The sequence below is a fragment of the Vanessa cardui genome, chromosome 12, assembly GCF_905220365.1.
Source record: "Vanessa cardui chromosome 12, ilVanCard2.1, whole genome shotgun sequence".
Classification (NCBI taxonomy): Eukaryota; Metazoa; Arthropoda; class Insecta; order Lepidoptera; family Nymphalidae; genus Vanessa; species Vanessa cardui.
In genome coordinates, this window is record NC_061134.1 from 2,371,882 (window position 1) to 2,386,556 (window position 14,675).

Here is a 14,675-nt window from a genome sequence, read left to right on the forward strand (position 1 = left end):
ATCGGAGCCAACGTGTTAAGCCTAACACTTCACTCATTTTTTTCATTTTTTTATATCATATATGATGATATGTGATCACCGCAGTCTATATCATATATTCGTATATATTACATTGGTTCTCCAAGAAACATTAATCATTCCTACTAACACCGATACGCCATCCCGAGCTCTCAAATGTTCAGTCCCTCGCGTCAAAGTTCTAGCAGACTTGGTTGGACAATTATAAATCGATGCTGTAAAGTTTTAGCTGCAATAGTGTTCAATAGCATTGGATGGTGGAAGAACATATGATATGTTATGATATTTTTATTTTTTTTAGTGTATAAATTGGCTGACGAGTATATAACACCCATAGACAATGACGGTGTAAGAAATATTAACTAATCCTAACATCGTCAATGCGCCACCAACCTGGGAACTAAGTTGTTATGTCTCTTGTGCCTGTAGTTACACTGGCTCACTCACCCTTCAAACCGGAACTCAACAATTCTGAGCACTATTGTTTGGCGGTAGAATAACTGATGAGTTGCTGATACCTACCCAGTCGGGCTTGCACAAAGCCCTACCACCGAGTAAATGTAATGATAATATATGGTTTACTCGCTCTTCGAAGCGAACCCAGATTGAAACTGGTTATATAAAATGATATTTTAGTTTCAATCAATCACAGTAACGGCCAATAACTTTCCAACTGGTGGGTAAAGACCGCATCTTCTTTCGAGGAGAACGGTTGGCGTATATGACACGAGGCTGCGGGTTAGTGGATACACAAGTGGAAGAATGTCATTGAAATTAAACACAACCAGATTTCGTCACGTATTTTCATTTACACCAGGCGAGATGAATTATAAACACAAATCAAGCACATGAAAATTCACTGGTGCTTGCCTGGGCTTGAACACGCAATCATCGGTTAAGATGCACGCGTTCTAACTGGGCCATCTCGGCTCTCAAAAAGGGATTATTTGAGTTAAATTAATACATGAATTCAATATTTAATCTAGCAACTGCTTTTACTTTTAAGGATGTCCTCCGATGCGAGAAAACCAGATGAAATATAAATACCCAACGTTTTAAATTTGTTTTCTTCAGAGATTTCCTGGATTCAGAATCGTGACTGTAATTTAGATTACGTTCGTTAAATTGGTTCTCAGAATTTAGGGGTATTCGCTTAGACTATTTTTTAAAAAATATCGCTTAAATTTTAAGAGATGATAGATAATATAACTCATATCTAGAGTTTAATAAGAAATAATAGTTCCATTGATTAAAAAAAAAGAACTGGAGACCGAATGCATTGCCAACTATTGGGTATAGCCCAAAACAAAATCAGAACCCAAAAAAACAAAATTGAAATTTGTTCTTACTATACATAAGCTGATCGATTGACAGACGACAGGGTCTTCTAATTAGCCAAACAGTTTCACTGTAGTATTTCAATTAGTGTGAAAGAAAAATTCAATACAGTAAACCAGATAACTGCGTATCACTCGAGAAAGTAAGATGCCGGATTACGAGGTAACAACTCATCTTGTTACCGTCCATTTATTTCTCGAGTACGAGTATCTTGGTTTTGCTTTCGATAACTAGGCTGTGCGTTTGTCATAAGCTATTCTAAGCTAACAACATAATAATATTATATAAATGTATTATATTTCTTACTAGCTGTCAAAATCGTTCCAGCCGTTCCAGAGATTAGCGGAAGAAACAGACAGACAGACCGTCAGACCGTGTATAAATACGTCATATGCATTGAGTAAAAAAGGGCTGTCTTAATATTACATACACTCCATTTTTATGACACGTATATATTCTTGATTAGTACGCTCATGTTGAAATTATATTTTCAATAATTACATTGTGCATTTTCATAATGCATGGTATTGCACAACCTGTAAAAAGTAGAACTTTTGTCAAGATCATTTTGAAATGTAATTTTTTCTATATGATATTGTATCTATTGTTCGTTGACCTAATTAAAATAAACATAATACATAACTAATAACCAGCCTTTTCGGTTTATTCACATTTTTAGATTTTTGTATTGAATCACTGGAATATGTTCGAAGAATTTCAAGTACCGATTATGAACTTGGTCGATTTAAACATGTTTAAATTCATATGTATATTCCGTCCTAAACACACAATGTTTGTATTTATTCAATTTATTCATCGTTACATAATTAATTTATAATGAAAATAAATGCATCAATGTTTATGTTATGATTACAATTATTAAAGCAAAGCATTCTGGTATATAAATTTTCATATTCAACCATGCGGCTATTGGGAGCGTATTATATCCGAATGTTGATTTCTTAGTAATCTTTAATCACCATCCGTTCTTTACGTAAATAAATTATAAACAAAATGAAAATCGAAATAAATTTTATTCAAGTAGGCTTTTATAAGCATTTTTGAATCGTCATTTAACAACCCAGTGAAGAAAAACCGGCAAGAAACTCAATAGATACTCTTTAAAAAAAAAAAACATTTAAAAAATACAGTGATGTTAGTTAAATACAATTATATACGTACGTAATGTATCCTGCCTGGGAGTCAACAGGTATCAACTCCTCGCTTTTTTATCATATATAAATACGCATTCAGAGAATGTTTAATCAAACAATTCAAATTATGTTCTGTAATTAGGTGCATTTTTTTTAAAGTATACAAATCATTTTATTTATCAAATAAATTGTTAGTCTTTTCACTAGAAGCGTCACGAGATATAAGCGTCACAAATTATAAGATTGTATTGAAATTAAGAAGTTAAATTAGTCAGCCCTTTCCTGACTTTTGACATTTCAAATTTAAGGAGGAATGAGATTTATAACCTTGTTAAAATTTACTCGTGCGAAGTCAGCACGGATCGGCAGTTACTTATATAATCAGAATTATCGTATTCATAATATATGTATATTGTTTTTGTTGTGTAGCGTAGTTGTTTTGTATATTTAAAAATAAGACACGTTTATGGCGTGTTATAGTGATTTATAAGGGTTCAATGCATATGTTTACATAACAGTTTTAGGTGGGTTAAACTGACGGCAAAAACATTGCTTAATTTTGTATCTGACGGTTGTGTCTTTATTTCACAACGCCTAAAATGCATGTTAGTTGATAAAAAGGCAGATTATCATTCAACATATGGATTTAGAATGTTTACCTTCACCACCGTGCATGAGATTCTTAATAAATTAAGAACATCAATTCAGAGGTGATTCCCCCGGCTTTGAACTCAAAATAATTGTTTAATATTCACTTCTTATGACCACTTGGCCACACTACTGCTGTATATATAAGTTACTTAACATTTTCCAGTATTTTATACCCTAGGTTTATTTACAATTTTGCAAGCTGTTAATAAAAGTATGGCATCAAATCTTTCGAGCATTAAATTTATAGTCAGGAGTAAAAAGAAAAGTTAAACATATAAATCAAAGTTGGTTTGAAAAATGAGGAAACCGAATCGTGTTTGATTTTAAGAAACCATTTCAACGATGCAACTTTGATGGAGCGATATGAAAAAAGTTTCAACTTCAGAAATAAAACATTTCATCTACTGAGTTCAATTACAAAATGTAATGAAGATTTATCGATGGTATATGATGACTGAGTCTTTGGGCTAATGGGTAGATATAAGGCCCAGTGACTGGGTTCTAGCAGACTCATTAAATTCCGAACTTTCAGATTCCAGAATGTATCCAATCACGGCTTCGAAATTCTTTCTTCTTCTTAAATTGCTATGTTATGCCTATATCACTCTGCCTTTGTACCTGTAATAACGGATTGAGCCTGGAATCATTAAATGGATCCTTCAAGCCGGAAATCTCCAATCCCACGCGGTCTTGCAGGAAGTCCTACCAGCAAGTACCAAAAGTATTTTTTTATAACCACCCAAGCAATAATCAGTGATACTAGACAAAAACATGCATATGTGTTTTTCATGAACCAAATATTTAATATTATCGATAAACTTGTAATTTTCGGATATGAGTACTTATATCACTGCATATAAACCGCCATAGTTCCAAGTGTCATTTAAAGTCAGCACTTTACAATGAGTAATACTACATCTTCAAATTGTATCTTAATCGGCTGTTTATAAAGATAATAAATAAAATGAATGCAACCTTTAAGGTCGTGGTTGTGTGAAGTTTACGCGGATTTTTCCAAAACTATGCATCGTCATGTAACCTTCACAGAGATAAGGACACCGGATCTCAATTAAGAGAAAGTGCAACCTTTGGATGAGTTCATTGTCGTTAGGGAAGACCAAGAAACAATTGATCGTATCAGGACCGGATTTAAACGTGTGAATACTTGAGCTTTTGGGTATGCATGCGTGTGTTTCTATGTGCGTGTGTGGGTAGGTGTTCGTATTCCTCTCGAGAAGGCTTAACTAATAATATATAGTTTTTGTACTTATTAAATATGACGACCTCCATGGTCGAGTGGTGTGTACTCCGGTTTTCATGGGTAGGCCACTCTGAGGTCCCGGGTTCGATTCCCGGCCGAGTCGATTTAGATTACCATTAGTTTTCTATGTTGTCTTGGGTCTGGGTGTTTGTGGTATCGTCGTTACTTCTGATTTCCATAACACAAGTGCTTCAGCTACTTACATTGGGATCAGAGTAATGTATGTGATGTCTCATATTTATTTAAAAATTATTTATCATCATAAACGTTCTCTCTGCCAGACGTTCAAAGTCGGCTTATGTACATATTGAGTCGAATTGTTTTTTCTTAGTTATAGTTGAACGCAATTATGAATCAAAAGCTGGCAGACGTTCTCCTGCTTGACCATTATGTCCTGAAATTCACTCCGAATCGCGTTGCATCTGGTATAAGTTTAATGTACACTGGTTTAATTTTTCCAATAAGAAAAACCCTACATAAATTAAAAAATATATATGTAGGGGAAAATACTTTCAGGAACTAATGATCCATTTTAATTAAAAGTATTCCAAAGCATCTATTATATTTATATAACACTAGCGACCCGTCCCGGCTTCGCACGGGTGAAATACCTATACTAAATATACTACAGAATTTGTTTATTTACGACATCACATTGCAAACTTCTAAAATTATCAGTTTTTATTTACTATATTGTTCATGTATTTGATACAAAAACCTTCCCCTTTAATCACACTATGTGTTAAAAAAACGGCATCAAGATCTGTTGCGAAGTTTTAAAGATTTAAGCGTACAAAGGGACATAGGGACAGAAAAAGCGACTTTGTTTTATACTATGTAAAGATGATTATCTTTACTAAGATACTGAACACTTTCTATCCTGAATATATATCAGCGTTTCAATAATTAATTTATCTAATCTCTTTACGTACAAGTATGACTTACAAAAATGTCTCGAAATATATATAATAAATATGTTTTATCCGTATGCAGCAGAAATATAGTATGCAGTATGCAAGAATTTCATAGTTAGACCATATTTTTAATAGCACATTTTTATTTAGGTTACGTGCCGTTGCGGTCTATGTTTCATACGGTTTTAGTAAGTTTTGTATTAAAAGGAAGAGTTTGTCATATAATACGTTGAACGCTTTGCTGAGGTCGGTTGACATAAAAATGACGTAGTGGGGTTTTTGTTACCTGAATAGTGTTCACCGCATTCCGCACCAACGCAATGATGATGGGTGAGACCACGCAGACCAGGACCAGGATGCCGGCGCACACCGCCTCACTCCTTCGGGCCTCTCGAAGGCTTTCTGTTACACCCTCTCTATAAAAATAATAATAATGATAAAAATAATTTAATTATAACCCGTTTTCTTACTATAATATTATAACGTTGTTTAAAAATGTTTTGTCTGTATGTCGGTTTTGTTTGTTCCGGTTAATCTCTGTAACGGCTGGGCCGATTTTGATTTTGCTTTTAAGTACTGGCAAATAGCTGATGTAATAAAGAGTAAATAAGGAGTAACTATCTATAAAATTATAGTAAAGCACGCTGCAATGCGTAAATAATGTCCAGTACCGCGAATAGTCCTTTTGCCTGCCACTCTTCGTCTATATAATTTATTAATACAAAATTATTAAATTGTATAGTACAATACACGAATTGAACAATTACCTTTTTGTTAAAATCAAACGCACTCTAAGTCGCAGGCACAGAAGGTAATTAATATAAAATCATAATCACGATATACTATGCATCGTCATATATACATAGTCTGTCCTTTCTTCTGGTTCAATCTTGCTTCAAATTAAATTTGGTTCAGTAGTTTGGCCGTATAAGAGCCAGGGGGCGTGGTTGTATACGCGCCATTGAAGCATGCTTTTTCTAGACACAATAACTATTCTTGTAAATATCTACTAAAATAAAAAAAATAAATTGCAATAAGAATTTAATTAGTAACTAAAAATGTTTCTTAATGAAATGACCTTTCCATGACGAAGATTTTAATTGGTCACATTTATGTCATGATGACGTATTTTGACGTCAGGTGATGACAAAATAATTATTATAACGTTATAAGTGTGTCAATGTTAACCGGCGGTTGGAACACGTAAATCTTTACCGGAAATTGACGTTTCATATCCGGGCGAGCACCAAAGAGTTTTCATGTGCGTAATATGTTTATTATTATTATTAATCAGGATAACGTATTAATAAATTGGTATTACAATAAGGGAAAATATAATAAAAATATCACTGTAACAAATCAAGTTTTACCTGTTTATACATATATGTCAGACAGTTTTTGAGTTATGAAGGGGTCGAAAGTGGCTCCAAATGGTTCGTGTAAAATTACACACGGTGCTACTCGCCAGTTCTTTTATACCTGAACTTGGCTGACATGCTACCGCGTGTCTAGATATTAGCGACATAAATATGTGTTCAATATTGAAATCAACGATAAGTTATGTAAATACAAAAGGGAGAGGCAAGATGGCCGAGATGACCCAGTACATCTTGACCGATGATTGCGGGTTCAAGCCCAGGCAAGCACCACTAGATTTAATTTGCTTACGTAACGTTTATAAAATACATCTGTCGTCAACGAAATTCTACCACATATGTTAACCAAAATTGAGCAAAGTGGAGTATACCACAAGCCTTCTCCTCAAAGGGACGAAAGCCTTAAAAAAGCAAGTCATGTAACGCTTCACCGCCGAGCACGAGATGAATTATAAACAAAATTAAGCATATATATATAATAGTGGTGCTTGCCTGGGTTTGAACCCGAAGTCATCGGTTAAGATGCACGCGTTCTTACCACTGAGCCATCTGAGCTCTTAAAACAAAACCCAGCATTAAATAATTTACACGCAGTTACTGTTTACAAAAAGGTTAAATAAAAACAACGAATTTAATTTATATAAAAAAATATATATTAATCTAAAACATCTAAGTTAAAGAATCTCTAATCTAGATTTATTAGCTAAAGCCGAGCTAGCTCAGTCACGTATCGAATAAAACTCTCACTGTTTACTTCCAAGCGATTGCAAAGAAATGCAATGAGAAAGAATTTAAAGGAAAGATTTTAATCAATAAAATATATCTTGTTTAACTCTTACAGTGAGACAATGGCTGAGTATTTTTATGACGTCTGTAGGTATACTGTCACAGAGAGTCGATTATAATTTATTAGCGATCCGCCTTAGCTTCGCACGGGTGCAATACTGATGCTAAATATACTACAGATTTTTATCGTTTATTTACTATATTGTTCATGTATTATAGACAAAAAACCTTCCTCTCGAATCACTCTAACAACCACAGCCTGTAAATTCCCACTGCTGGGCTAAAGACCTCCTCTCCCTTTGAGGAAAAGGTTTGGAACATATTCCACCACGCTGTTCCAATGCGGGTTGGTGGAATACACATGTGGCACAATTTCTATGAAATTTGTCACATGCAGGTTTCCTCACGATGTTTTCCTTCACCGCTGAGCACGAGATGAATTATAAAGAGAAATTAAGCAAATGAATCAGCGATGCTTGCCTGGGTTTGAACCCGCAATCTTCAAATTAATTAGATCTAAGCTTACAATAACAGTAATTAAAAAGATCTAAGCTTACATAGGGACAGACAGCGATAAGCGCCTTTGTTTTCTACTATGTAAAGATGATTTAGTCTGTTGATGCTATAATATTATTAGGACAAGTAATACAACTATACTACTGAATTTGAATGTATGTATACATATTTGAGTAAGTGTTTCAAACTATTAATTGTTTATTAAGAAAAATTAAATTGCCTATTAAAATTCAGTCAGAAAGATATGTTACTGGTTTATATAGTTACTGGTTTATATAAAGGTCATTCCCATAAATGTCATTACAATTAGATGACCTTGTTAAGTACGTACCTTATGTATTCTCGTAGTTGTTTCTGGACGGCTCTCAGCTTCCCTAGAAGTGTTGCGGTCTGGTCGAAATATTCTATCGCCTCGCTCACGCTGCCCCCTTGTGGTTTGTTATCCACTATCTGCTGATTCCTAGGAATATTTACGTGTAATTATTATTTTTTATCATTTTAATATTAAACTTAGATTATAAAAAAGAATATATATAAATCCCTTAGTGGCGAAAAAATATTTTAAGCACGTTTTAAGTCGAGTGATTTCACGAAAGATTAGGCTTCGGGTGGACCTTAGACTGTTGGAGTGCCGCGTGTCTTATTTTTATATTATAGGGGGCAAATGAGCAGGAGGCTCACTTGATGGAAAGCGATTACCACCACTCATGGACATTTACAACACCGGGGGCTTACTGATGAATTGCCGGTCTTACCCTGTCATCCTGAGGTATTCTCAGATCACAATAGTCGGCGTTACTAATCTAAGCGATAAAAGTTACTGAATGAAGGTGGTTCTTCTGTGAGCCTGTTTTGTCTAGAAAAGACTACAAAGAAATAACCGTTCAAGCATAATAGAATCGGGAACTTATCATAGATAGATAAATACGTATCATAGATACGTTCTTGATTCTGTTCCTCTTTAACTCATCAATCTACTTCAACTTTTCCTTTTCAACTAACTCCAATTGGTCACAAAAATAAAACTGAGTTTAAAAGACGATTTTGTCCAAGTCGTTGCGGGACGATATCGCACGTAAAAATCTGTTATGGTCTCATATTGTTGAGCTGAAGCCAAAATGTTGAAAAAATTAAAGACGATTCTTGACTGCAATTTACTAGATTATTACAATTTAACAAAGGATAAATTTTGAGAGTAGAAAAAGCTTTGACAGCAGCTCTATGGCTGTATAAAAAAAAGTAAACCGTTTTTGGCAAAGTCCAATTCTGATTGAACTAATGTATAAAAATTTGACAAGAAAAATTTCATTAAGATTTCATCAATTGGTGGCAAGTGGTCTACATTTGGTGACTGACTTGAAGTTTATAATGAAATGAAATCCAAAAACCAACCAGTCATAGGTTTCGAAATTCCTTAAAAATATTTTCTCTCCCGCGAAACTCGAAGTAAAGATTATTTTCCGATCCAACTTAGCCGTAATCGTCGACTGGATCGTAGTGGAACAGGAAAACGACTGACAAGAACACATTAAAACGACATTTCGATTCGATTGCGATAAACGAATTATTTATTTGTAAATTACCGCCCTGGTTATCTTTTCACTGTATGTATTATATATTAAATTAGCGACGCGCCCCGGCTTCGCACGGGTGCAATAGTGATACTAAATATACTAGTGAATTTGTTTATTAACGACATCACATGGGAAACTTCTAACATTATCTGTCTTTCTTTACTATATTGTTCATATATACAAACCTTCCCCTTGACTATCTATTAAAAAGCAACCGATCTTACTATAACTTATTTATTATGTACTAGCTGTGCCCGCGACCTCGAACGCGTTTGAATTTAACAAAAAAAAATATTGTACCATAAGTTATACCTTATTATATCAGTTATCTGCCAGTGTAAGTCTCGTCAAAATCAGTCCAGCTGTTCCAGCGATTAGCCGGAACAAATCGACAAACTGACAAAAATTGTAAAAAATCTTATTTTGGTATGTGTACCATGTGTACATACATATGCATTGAGTAAAAAAGGGATATTTTAATATTACAAACAGACACTCCAATTTTATTATATATTAGCTCTTTTGCAAAGTTTTTTGTACTGAGGTCGATTACAGCTTTTTTGAGGGTGTTATCTTGTAGTTTATGTATTAAAGCCGCGTTTTCTTTTGAAATTGTCCTCGAAGTAGTTTCTGACTCATATAAATGGCACGCTCAATCGATCCGTATTATGAAATCTAAATCTAATTTTATCATACATGTAGTGATAAAAACATTACATTCGTGGAACGCATAATATATATTGAATCTCTCTCTTCTCAGTAAATGTAATTGTTGAGAGACGGTTTTAGATAACGATAGCTTGAGCGATATAATTATTAAAATTCAATTACAAAATTAATTGCAATGAAAATTAATATCGGGAACACTTAAATACATAATAATAAATTCGGCGTCATCTGTTCACATATTTTGACAGTCATTAAATTATTTTAATAAATTGTTTATGGTATAGTTTGGAGGACAAGCAAATGTGACATGATGGTAAGTGGTCACCACCACCCATAGACAAAGATGCTGTAAGAAATATTAACCTTTCCTTCATTTTGACGCCCTACGAGGTCGAGTAGTGTGTACACCGATTTTCATGGGTACGCCACTCTAAGGTCCCGGGTTCAATTCCCGGCCGAGTAGATGAAGAAACAGTTCATCAGTTTTCTATATTACTACTGATATAGTTAGTGCATTAGCTTCTTACATTGGGATCAGAGTAATGTATGTGATGGAGTCCAATATTTATTTATTTTTTACTTTGTGCCTATTGTTATAATAACACACTCACCCTTTAAATCGGTACACAACAATACTCTATACAAAAATACTGATAGCAACGTCCCAATACCAATTAAATATGATTTTAATTAATAAAATGTAATTCTATTATCAAAACAATCCAATGAAACATTTAACTATTCATTTCTTCGTGTCAAGTTTACATTTCTCGAAGCTCACGGATTGAAACCGTTTATTTTTAGTCAGAAATTGGTCCATGCTTTGAATTAATGTGTTTATTTGTCCCACTTCCACGTGTGAGAGAATCGAACACGATTACACGTACTCTATTGTATTGGTAAATTACTTACCCTTAATAGTTATATACACTAGTGTGATAGATTGATGATTATCCGGTAATACAATTATTTAGATGTATTTTTTATTATTTTATGCTTATCTTCGCTTATAAGAAAATGAGTTATTGTGTTCTTTTTTTAAATGTTAAAATATTTATGGGTTAATAATGTAATAATATATATTAATTACGTTTGATATAATGTTATATATGTACGTTTTCTAAATAAATTACAGAAGTATAAAAGAGATTATAAATGAGCAATTAATAATGTATATAAAATTGTATCTTTTTAGATTTGATGTATTTTTGGTTAGCTGGCGTGGAATGATCCACCATAAAGATTCTGAGTTCAATCTCGGGTATGCACCACTGATTTATATTTATCTCGTCCGTCAATTGTAAGGAAAACTGTATGAGATTCTGCCACTTAAAAATATCCAGGTTGCTTTTAAAGTTGTATGGAGATGAACACAATTGTCTTCTTCTATCTATTGTGACAATAGTAATGATAGAGAGAGATAAATATACACTTATTTATGTTTCTGATGGAAAATGTTTCTCAGTAAGACCAGTAATAATAATTTTTTTGTGTAAGTAGTCGGTTGAATTGTACTTACTTTTTCTCCAAAACTTGGTATTCTGGACTGTCCTCCTTGATGTCCATGTGCAGTGGTATCAGTGATGGTACCAGATTGAGGGTATTGTCCAGAAGATCACGACCCAGTACCATGTGGCTTATGTACCTTTAATGAAATATACATTACATACGTAGAACTGAAGACGATTGTCATAAATCAAAATATAATTAATTCAAGTATTTTTGTAATATTACAACCGCAATGTAGGTTCTAGCGAGAATACTCTCTAATAGAAAAAAAAAATTATTCATTCAAGTAGGTTTTATACGTGCTAATAATATGTGGAGGCTTTATCGCTTAAAAGTGAAACTAAGTAATTAAACTTATAAAGTATTTTTGATTCTTCTTTAATGTGTATTCTGTGAAGAGATAACGCTTTACGTCATATATTTATGGCATTCTTCGACATACATTCGTGTTTATATACATATAAAGGCATCCATTAACATAAATCTTTTATAGTCTTTAAAAGAAAATATCGAATAAAATTCTAAAGTTGTCCGTTATACATCCATATTGATGTTAGCGATAATACTAGAATTATAAATTAGTAATACAGCGTGTTTAAGAACGAAAAATTCACATCAATTCGAGAGAAGAAGATTAATTTCAGTTACATGACAAGCTTAACTTTAAATGTTATCATATCAAGTCTTACCTTATATGAGCTCTTGGTTGAAGATAGCCGCGTGCGAAATAATTTATGCCGAGCACAGACGCAATACCCTTACATTCTATGCTGCGTAGAAGATTCTTGAATCCAACGAGATACCTGCATCAAAATATAAGGGTTGTAATGAGTGCAAATATTTAATCTTAATCTCGTGTCCTGGCGGAAGAATTCGTCAAAATCAGATTATTGAAATAGGCTTTTACAAGCAATTTTAGACCATTTATTTAACTGTATAAAACGTAAAGCTACCATTTTAAAATGTAGATTCTACCGAGAAGAACCGGCATAACACTAGTGCAAAGTTATGTCATTTAAATACGAATGAAATTCAAATAGTACAGCTCCAGGCTTTTTTATTATAATTTATTAAAGTCGAAAGTAGATTAACATGCCTCATTTAATTATTTTGTGATGAATACGAATCGGCAAAGTTAAATTTATTTGTGGAATTCGTAATGGAAATAAATGCTTTGCCTCAAGAATAATTATGATAACCTGCATTTTAACTGTTAGTGTAAGATTTCTAACTCAGACACAACTTGAGATGGAATTTAAATGCAGGAACAAAACCTTACGTTAAAATAGACATAAATATACAATACACATATATTACGCTTTAAAAGAAAATTATTGCGTGGTTCACGCTAGGTGATATTTTCGTATGGGACATGTAACATATGTACATTTAAGAAAGATAATTTCATTAAGAAAACTCGTACCAAGTTCCTCGCGCGTTCTTAGAGACTTTATCTTTGAAACGTTGTTAATAGATTTATATTATTTACTACATCAAAATTTCTTACAAGAACTTACTCGAATTATATTTTTTTGTTTTCAACCGACTTCAAAAAGGTAACACCGGGTCCAATTATAACAATAACTATAACTACGTTACATAATCGTAAATCGACTTATAAGTAGTCTAATATTTTTCATTTCATTTTACTTAGGAGGAATCTAATAAATATGTTGAATACGCAAATATTTTTATTACTTTTTAGAGCATATTCATTTGATTTAAAATAGTGTCTTGATTGAAGTCGGTTTTTCCTTTTGTTAAAATTTTTATATATGATATCTAGGTAGATACCCGACCTGATATCTAGGTTGAAGAACAAATATAAAAAGAAAAATTCTTGTTTTTTCCGGCCAGGAAAGTTGATGCTATCGGCTTTCCATTACTATAATATGCATATTATACATATAAACTTTCCTCTTCAATTACTGTTGTTACTTCAATTATTGTTGATGAAAATTGAATTACAGTTAGGTTGGTAAAGGTCTAAGCATGCAGGCGGTGGAAAGGGACTTTTTTATGGAATAGGTTGGCGGACGAGCATATGGGATACCTGATGGTAAGTGGTCACCATCACCCATAGACAATGACGTTGTAAGAAATATTAACTATTCCTCACATCGTCAATGCGCCACCAATCTTGGGAACTAAGATGTTAAGTCCCTTGTGCCTGTAGTTACACTGGCTCACTTACCCTTCAAACCGGAACACAACAATACTGCGTACTGTTGTTTAGCGGTAGAATATCTAATGAATGGCTGGAACCTACCCAGGTAGGCCTGCCCAAAGCCCTACCACCAAGTAAAACTTTATTAATTAATACGTAGAGATTCAAATCTGATAGAGACACCAATAAAATGGTATAAAGGTGTTGATACATCAGATATGGTCTCAACTGAATTAAATTAAACCACATAATAGTAATTATATCGACAAATAAATAACAAGATAAAATATTGGTCAGTCCTCCGTGGTCGAGTAGTGTGTACACCGGTTTTCATGGGTACGCCACTTCGAGGTCCCGGGTTCAAATCTCGGCCGAGTCGATGTAAAAAAGTTCGTTAGTTTTCTGTGTTGTCTTGGGTCTGGGTGTTTGTGGTGCCGTCGTAGCTTTTGTTTTTCCATAGCACAAGTGTAATGTATGCGATATTGACCAATATTTATTTACTTATTTATAATTATTTATTGTGATTTTATAGAAGTAAAGTTTATTAGAGTCATAACAAACAAAACAAACGACAGCCTGTAAATTCCCACTGCTGGGCTAAAGGCCTTTAAGGAGAAGGTTTGGAACATATTCCACCACGCTGTTCCAATGCGGGTTGGTGGAATACACATGTGGCAGAATTTCCATGAAATTTGTCACATGCAGGTTTCCTCACGATGTTTTCCTTCACCGCCGAACACGA

The 14,675-nt window shown here is 33.6% G+C and overlaps 1 protein-coding gene across 1 annotated transcript in view; it reads right to left on the minus strand.

Moving 5' to 3' along the window:
* Positions 1-14,675, minus strand: part of LOC124534143 (atrial natriuretic peptide receptor 1-like) — a 37,939-nt gene that overhangs the window by 11,561 nt on the left and 11,703 nt on the right. The window contains exons 2-5 of the mRNA XM_047109837.1: positions 12,456-12,569; positions 11,777-11,902; positions 8,346-8,474; positions 5,623-5,752 (exon numbers count right to left, since the gene is read on the minus strand). Of these exons, the coding sequence (XP_046965793.1) occupies positions 5,623-5,752; positions 8,346-8,474; positions 11,777-11,902; positions 12,456-12,569 (499 nt within the window). The remainder of the gene's footprint in view (positions 1-5,622; positions 5,753-8,345; positions 8,475-11,776; positions 11,903-12,455; positions 12,570-14,675) is intronic.